Genomic DNA, 8,734 nt, shown 5'->3' on the forward strand with positions numbered 1-8,734 from the left:
TCCGGACTTGTCCGACCTGCCTATCTCCTTTTCCACCTATCCACTCCACCTTCTCCTCCCTGACCTATCACCCTCATCTCCTCCCCCACTCACCTATTGTACTCTATGCTACTTTCTCCCCACCCCCACCCTCCTCTAGCTTATCTCTCCACGCTTCAGGCTCTCTGCCTTTATTCCTGATGAAGGGCTTTTGCCCGAAACGGCGATTTTGCTGCTCGTCGGATGCTGCCTGAATTGCTGTGCTCTTCCACACCACTGATCCCGAATCTGGTTTCCAGCATCTGCAGTCATTGTTTTTACTCTACTCTGCCTGGCCTGACTCTCCCTGCCTGGCCTGACTCTCCCTGCCTGGCCTGACTCTCTCTGTGCCTGTTCGCCTCTTGGGTAAGTGATGGAGGGTGGGCATGGATAGTGTTTCCCAGCAAAGAATGAACAGCTTCTGGACGAAAGAGGGTCAAATTGGAAAGGCAAATCAATGGAATGGTAATACGTCCCTCAGCTCGGAACATTCGACTCTTTTTGTTTCACTAATTTAGAAATATCATTGCTGTTAGCAGACACCACTTTGAATGTTTGCAGCTCAAAGTCCCATATTTATTCTGAAGTACAACTTTTTTTTTTGCAGTCTACAGTTTAATAATCTTGGACTTGGCGCCTGGCAGGAAGTAAGCCATTTGTTACAGGACCCGAACTGTACAGTTCAGAACTTGTGGTAAGCCACGATCTTTGTTCAAAACGAACTTGGAAGTATTTTATTTTTAAAAATGACTTTTTCCAAAGCTTCTGACAAATTGGTGTATTGGAAATCTTGCCAGATCTCTTGTGGTGCAGGGCTAGTGTCCTCTTTCTGGGCTAGAAGATCTGGGTTCACATCCCTGGCCCAGAGATGCATCACAGCAGGCAGAATCCTCCCAGCCTCTGAAAGATATTGGCAATGAGGAGTTTTCCTGATGTGCAGAGCAAAAGAAGTCTCATTCTCCAACAAGTGTTGGAACAGTGAGATATAATTCTGTCTGGAGAGTGGCGAGAGGCCTATTTGCACGTTAGTATGTACTAGTATCCTCACTATCATTGCGCCTTATTGATTTGGAGTTTCCCATTCTCCAATCTCCCGATAGAAACCAGCTGGTGACAATTCCCGTCATGACATTCCGAGTGGGTACTTGGTGATCTCGGGTCATCGCCTGCTCCTCCAGATGTCCATCAATCACCAACATCTCAGGGCAAACTCCATAGGCACTAACCCCACTCTGGCGGACCTGCAGGTGCCCATCAGCAAAGTGGGGTGTCAATAACCCTCTACCCAACATGGCTGGGGCAAATTAATAATACCATACAGGGCAGCTGCAGCTTGCCATCACTTGACTGGGTACCTAGAGTCCTTATAGTGTGGAAACAGGCCCTTCATCCCAACAATTCCACACTGACCCTCTGAAGAGTAACTCACCCAGACCCATTCCCCCTAGCCTATTATCCTATATTTACCCCTGACTAATGCACCTAACCTACACATCCCTGAACAATATGGGCAAGTTAGCATGGCCCAATTCACCCGACCTGCATATCTTTGGACTGTAGGAGGAAACCGGAGCACCCGGAGGAAACCCACGCAGACACTTGGAAAATGTGCAAACTCCACAGAGACAGTCACCCGAGTCTGGAATCAAACCCAGGTCCCTGGTGCTGTGAGGCAGCAGTGCTAACTGCTGAGCCACCCTTCCACCCTATGGTTGGGTTTTAAGGATAGTGTCAGTGTCAAAAATCCTAGAAGGTGCAGGCACTGGCACCAAACCCTGCACAGAGTGGGAGAATGGGATGTATGAACAGCTATAGGGATGTGCAACTTAGTTAATGAGGCGAATGTGGGAAGTTAGCCTGGAAAAACATACCTGGGCAAGAATAGAGAACCCACCACAATACCCCCCCAAAAGCTGGCAAACATTTTGTAAAATTCAGTCCAATGTGTATGATCAAAATAATTTTTCAAAGTGTCTTGTTTGATCAGCATAGCATCCACCTTCCACATTCACTCCCTCCACCACCGACACTCAGTCGCACTGAGATGCACCACAAAAATTCACCAAGTCTTCAACCACTCCTCAGATGACAAGCCTTTCATCCCCGGTGTCATGTTTGTAAACCTCCTCTGGACCCTCTTCAAGGTCAGCACATCCTTCCTTGGATACAGAGACCAAAAACTGCTCTCAATATTCCAAATGCAGTCTGCCCAGAGCCTTATACAATGTCAGCAGCAGACCCTTGCTCTTGTATTCTAGCCCTCTCAAAGTGAATGCTAACATTGCATTTACCTTCCTAACTACCTGCAAGTTACCCTTAAGAAAATCCTGAACCAGGACTCCAAAGTCTCTTTGTGCTTCAGATTTCTGAAGCCTTTCCCAGTTTAGAATTCAGTCCATGACACTCTTCTTCCTACCAAAGTGTATTCCTCTGCTAATTCTTTGTTCCCTGTCCTAGTTTGGCCAAGTCCTTCCACAGCCTCCCTGCTTCTTCAACACTACCTGTCCCTCCACCTATCTTTATGTCATCTGCAAACTCAGCGACAGTGCCTTCAGTTCTTTCATCCAGATTGTTAATGTATAATATGGACAATTGTGGTTCCAACACTGATCCCTGAGGAAATTCACTAGTCACCGACTGCTAACCTGAAAAAAAGTCCCTTACCCCCATTCTCTGCCTTCTGTCAGTCAGCCAATCCTCTATCCATGCCAGTACCTTGCCCCTAACACCACGGGCTCTTTTCTTACTTGGTAGCCTCTTGTGCGGCACCTTGTCAGAGGCCTTCTGGAAATTTAAATAGATCAGGTCCACTGGATCTCCCTTGTCTAACTCCTCAAAGAATTTGAACAGATTTATCAGGTATGAGCTCCCCTTTGCAGAGCTGTGCTGATTCGCCTATTTTACCATGTGTTTCTAAGTACTCCACAATCTCATCCTTTACAATAGATTCTCAAATCGTTTCAACGACCGAGGTCGGGCTAACTGGCTTATAGTTTCCTGTTTTCTGCTGCCCTTACTTCTTAAACAGACATGTTACATTAGTTATTTTCCAGTCCTCTGGCATTCTCCCTCACCCTAGTGATTCCTAAAAGATCACTACCACTGCCTCTGCAATTTACTCAGCTCTCTCCTTCAGAACCCTGGGCTGTACTCCATCTGGTCTGGGAAATTTATCCACCGTCTGAATTTTAAGCTTCTCCAGCACCTTCTCCTTAATGATGGCTGCTACACACATCTCTGCCCTTGACTCTCTTGAAGTTCTAGTGTGCTGCTGGTGCCTTCTGCTGTGAAACCTCTACTCTATCTATTCAGTTCCTTTGCCATTTCTTTGTTCCCCATTACTACTTCTCCACCCTCATTTTCCAGTGGTCCAATGTCCACTTTAGCCTCTCTCTACCTTTTACCTCTTGCAATCTTCTTTTATATTACCAGCTAGCTTACTCTCAGGTTTCATCTTCTTCCCTCTTATTGCTTTTTTAGTTATCCTCTGCTGATTTTTAAAGTCCTGCTAATCTTTGCCACATTGTATGCTTTTTATTTTGTATTTATGCTATCCCTGACTTTTTGTCAGCCATAGTTGCTTCATCCTCCCCTTAGTATATTGTTTCTTCCTTGCAATGAATTTCTGCTGTGCCTCCCAAATTACCCCAGACTCCCACCATTGCTGCTCTGCTGTCTTCTGTGCTAGGCTCCCCTTCCAATCAACTCTGGCCAGCTTCTCCCTCATGTCATTGTAGTTACCTTTACTCAACTGTCACACTGTTGCATCTGATTCTAGCTTCTCCTCCTCAGACTGCAGGGTGAATTTTATCATGTTATGGTCACTGCTCCCTCCTGGTTTCTTCACCTTCAGTTCCCTAATCCAGTCTGTCTGATTACACACCATCAAACCCAGGATTGCCTGTTCCCTCGTGGGCTCTGCCGCAAGGTGCTCCAAAAGAACATCTTGTAGATATTCTATGAGTTCCTTGATCCATTACCAACCTGATTTTTCCCAGTCAAGTTGCATATAGCAGTCCCCCATGATTAGTGTAATAGTGCCTTTCTTATACGCCTTTTCTATCTCCTGATCTATTTCCTTTCTCACATCTTGACTACTGCTTGGAGACCCGTGCACAATGCCATCAGAGTCGTCTTTACCTGTGCAGTTTCTCAACACTACTCACACAGATTCTACACCTTCTTACTTGATATCACATCCTGCTGTCAATTTAATTTTGTGTCTTACTAATAAGGTAGCCCCACACCCTCTTTCAGTCTTTTCGATAAGACTTGTATCCTTGGATATTTAGTTTTCCTAATTTCTGAGCATTCCTGATGAAGGGCTTATGCCTGAAACATCGATTCTCCTGCTCCTCGGATGCTGCCTGACCTGCTGTGCTTTCCCAGCACCACACTCTCGACTCTGATCTCCAGCATCTGCAGTCCTCACTTTCTCTTCCTGATACTTAATTCCCAGCACGGATCCCCTTGCAGCCATATCTCTGTGATACCCACAACATTGTACCTGCCAACTTGTACCTGCGCTACAGTCTCATTTCCCTTGTTTTGTAGACTGCATGCATTTACATACAACACCCTCAGTCCTGCATTGACTGACCCCTTCTCAAAGTCATCCGCTCATCTGCTGTTAGATTCCTGAGCCTTTCCATACTCTCTGTCCTGTTTCTTGTTCTGGAAACTTTAATTACCTCTGCTGAGCCCCTCCTGCCCCTTAACTTTCTCTATGTAGTCCCTGTTACTGAACCAACTACCCACTATTTATTTCAAAGCCCAGTCCATGGCCCTCGTTACATAATCTGCCAGGACTCCTTTCAGAACAGCTCTGTCGTTTCTCAGTATTGGTGCCAAAGTCTGAACAATTTGAACCCGTTTCACTCTCACCAATCTTTGAGTATGCACTTACTGTTTTAATTATATACACACGCAGACACACAGAGACGAGCACACTGACACATATATACACGTGTACACATGCATACACAAGATAGGCACACACTGACAAATACATACACATGTACACACACCCACACATAAGACACGCATGCACTGACATGCATACACAAGACTTGCACACACTGACCCATACATACACATGTACACACAAGACATGCACACGCTGATGTGCACACACAAGACATGCATACACTGACACATGCACGCACGCAGACAAACACATACATGTGTGTACACACAGACAAACGCACACAGACATACAATCAAAAACACAGACATGTACACACAGACAAACACACGCAGACTCACACGTAGACACGCAGACACACATACACGTGTATATATGCAGACAAACACACATGCAGACAAACAGACACAGACACACACATACACGCCCAATAGTGAGTCTCTCACTTTCTAGAATCTCACTTGAAAGGAAAGCTGATTGTGAATGGTACTCCTGTTCACTCAGACTTGTGGCAATCTGCAACGTCTCTCTTTTCCCTTAAATCTTTTTGCACTGTGACGAACTCTCAAATTTGGATGCTTCTCTTCCAGGCTTTGTGATAATGTTTTGTCTGAGGCTGCAGTTAATTGTATCGGACCTGCCATCGCTCGCAACAGTTCAGTGACTCAGTTATCACTGCTTCACACGTCCCTGGGAGACCAGGGAGTGAAGGTGCTTACACCGTACATCCAAGAGAACACACGGCTGAAAGACCTCAACCTCGCCAGTAATGACATCAGTGAGGAGGCTGCCGTCACCTTTGTGGAGATGATCAAGAAACATCCAACGTTAGAAACACTTCAGTGAGTAAACACCATTGTTTTTGCACGCAATGTACCAGCATCCATCATCACAGACCCCTCTGCAGGGACGTAGATATGGGCTGCACTCAGTCATGTGACCCCTTTGGTGTTTTGTAAGTGGAGAGCGAGCGAGTTGGAGTCATAGAGATGTACAGCACGGAAACAGACCCTTTGGTCCAACCCGTCCATGCCGACCAGATATCCCAACCCAATCTAGTCCCACCTGCCAGCACCCAGCCCATATCCCTCCAAACCCTTCCTATTCATATACCCATCCAGATGCTTCTTAAATGTTGCAATTGTACCAGCCTCTACCACTTCCTCTGGCAGCTCATTCCGTACACGTACCACCCTCTGTGTGAAAAAGTTGCCCTTTAGGTCCCTTTTATATACTTTCCCCTCTCACCTTAAACCTATGCTCCCTAGTTCTGGACTATCCAACCCCAGGGAAAAAACTTTGGCTATTTACCCTATCCATGCCCCTCATAATTGTGTAAACCTCTATCAGGTCACCCCTCAGCCTCTGATGCTCCAGGGAAAACAGCCCCAGTCTATTCAACTGCTCCCTGTAGCCTAGATCCTCCAACCCTGGCAACATTCTTGTAAATCTTGCCTGAACCTTTTTAATTTTCCCAACCTCCTTCTGATAGGAGGGAGACCAGAATTACACACAATATTCTAAAAGTGGCCTAACCAGTGTCCTATACAGCTGCAACATGACCCTGAGTTCCAGACCTACTGTTGGATTCTTCTGATTTGATTTGATTTGATTTATTGTGGTCACGTGTACCTAAGTACAGTGAAAAGCTTTGTTTTGCGAGCAATACAGGCAGATTGTAGCAACATGGCCATCCTGATCATATGGTGCTTAGAACAGTTATAAGAAGTATTGGAATTGGGTCAGTTGTAGGGACCTCATACACAGAGCTGCCCAGCGTTAGTGCCAACTCTGTTGCTGTAAATGCACCAATCACGGGGCAAGGATCGGTAGAATGGTAACACGGGTTCTTTATTTGATGATAAGTTTTTTAAATCACTCATGGGACTTGGGTGTCGCTGGCTGACCTAGCATTTATTATCCATTCCTAATTGCCCTTGAGAAGGTGATGCTGGCTGTCCTTATGGAGCACTGCAGCCGTTGGGGGTGTATGTGCACTGACAGCACTGTTAGGAAGGAATTTCAAGGATATTGACCCAGTCACACTGAAGGAAAGGCACTATCATTCTAATACATCTAGAAGGTGAGTGGCTTTGAGGGAAATGTGCAGTTGGTGGAGTTCCCTTCTGTCTGCTGCCCTTGCCCTTATAGATGGTGGAGATCACAGGGTTTGGAAGGGGCTATTCAACTGCTTCAGTGCATATTGTAGGTGGTACAGACCGCTGCTACTGAGTGTCAGAAAAGGAAAGCTTGCTGCTGCTGTACTGAGTCAAAGTCATGGGGCTACACCATTACGGTGTTAATAATTCACAATCATTGAAGATACATATTGACCATCAGCTTGGTTTCAGTCTCTGTCTGGGTGACAATCAGCAGGGATTGGAGATCATGTCAAATAAAGGGTGGGTATTGAGGTCTATCAAATTTGTTAAAAGCTCAGACATCCAGGATTCTGTTGGCCTGGGCAGGCAGATGGGAGTGGACAGTCTGTTTTTATTTCACAAGTTTCTAGGTGTGAGAAGGAATGTACTTACTAACTTTTGTGGTTGCCTATTATGCATATCCCCCACTTACCCACCCAGGAGATGATACTGCTCTTCATTGCTCCCTGCACAGACTTTAAAACCTCCAACTCTTCCCCTGTCCCTGCCTCTAATGTTGCTAAGTGCTCCCTTCCCAACGTGTTGGCTTCCCTGGGTCTGGGATTTCTTTCTTGGGACTGACTGCAATACCAGCAGCATCCACTTTCAAACTGTGGCGCTGTTGGAGCTTCCAGCCAATCAGATTGCTGAATTTCTGCCCCTTTACCTGGGGTCAGCTGCTAGCAATAGGGGGCAATTAAACTCGAGGAAGCTCAAGGCCAGAACTGGACAAGTACAGATATCTCCAGGTCAATAGTTCAGAGATTAGTATCAGAAGGACAGGTTATGAAGAGGCAGGAAACAGGAGTGAATTTTTTCCCCAGGTGTCAGCTGACTCAAAACTCATAATTATTCCCACTTGGATGAACTGCTTTGTAAAATGTGATGCCTTTCTTTATTCCTTCTTCAAATGATTCAGCAGAATATTGACAGATGTGCTTTTACATTGTCAAAAGTTGCAAGATAATCCCTTTTAATCAGCAGGTGTGGTGTTGAAATCTCAGCTTGTATTCATTTTGCCTGCATCAGCCCTTTGTATTTTAATAAAAGAGTAGGTGTTGGCCTGGTCTTTTCAGAGTGTGGCTTAAATAAAAAAGGACTGGAGAATCTCAGCAAGAGGTTGCCTTTCAAGTCCAGTTTGATGCTTCTTCAGCCAGATTGGCTTTGAAACATTAATTATGTTTTTCTCTCTCCACAGATGCTGCCAGACCTGCTGAGTTTCTCCAGCACTTTCTGTTTTTATTATAGATTTCCAGCATTCACGTTAATTTGCTTTAAATCAGTATGGTCCTGTGTATTAGATGATGAAAGTGGACAAGACAAGACGATCTGCTGCCAAAGCTTAAAAATGTGTTGCTGGAAATGCGCAGCAGGTCAGGCAGCGTCAAAGGAGAAGGAGAATCGACGTTTCGGGCATAAGCCCTTCTTCAGGAATGAGGAGGGTGTGCCAAGCAGGCTAAGATAAAAGGTAGGGAGGAGGGACTTGGGGGAGGGGCGTTGGGAATGCGATAGGTGGAAGGAGGTTAAGGTGAGGGTGATAGGCCGAAGAAGGGGTGGGGGCGGAGAGGTCAGGAAGAAGATTGCAGGTCAAGAAGACGGTGCTGAGTCCGGGGGTTGGGGCTGAGAAAAAGTGGGGGGAGGTGCAGGTTTC

General features: G+C 45.9%; 1 protein-coding gene across 6 annotated transcripts in view; it reads left to right on the plus strand.

Annotated features, from left to right (window-relative positions):
* Positions 1-8,734, plus strand: part of nlrx1 (NLR family member X1) — a 60,576-nt gene that overhangs the window by 47,664 nt on the left and 4,178 nt on the right. For all 6 annotated transcript variants that reach the window (XM_043676489.1, XM_043676488.1, XM_043676485.1 and 3 more), the window contains exons 6-7: positions 626-712; positions 5,533-5,784. In XM_043676489.1, the coding sequence (XP_043532424.1) occupies positions 626-712; positions 5,533-5,784 (339 nt within the window). The remainder of the gene's footprint in view (positions 1-625; positions 713-5,532; positions 5,785-8,734) is intronic.

The sequence above is a fragment of the Chiloscyllium plagiosum genome, chromosome 35 (genome assembly GCF_004010195.1).
Source record: "Chiloscyllium plagiosum isolate BGI_BamShark_2017 chromosome 35, ASM401019v2, whole genome shotgun sequence".
NCBI classification, from domain to species: domain Eukaryota; kingdom Metazoa; phylum Chordata; class Chondrichthyes; order Orectolobiformes; family Hemiscylliidae; genus Chiloscyllium; species Chiloscyllium plagiosum.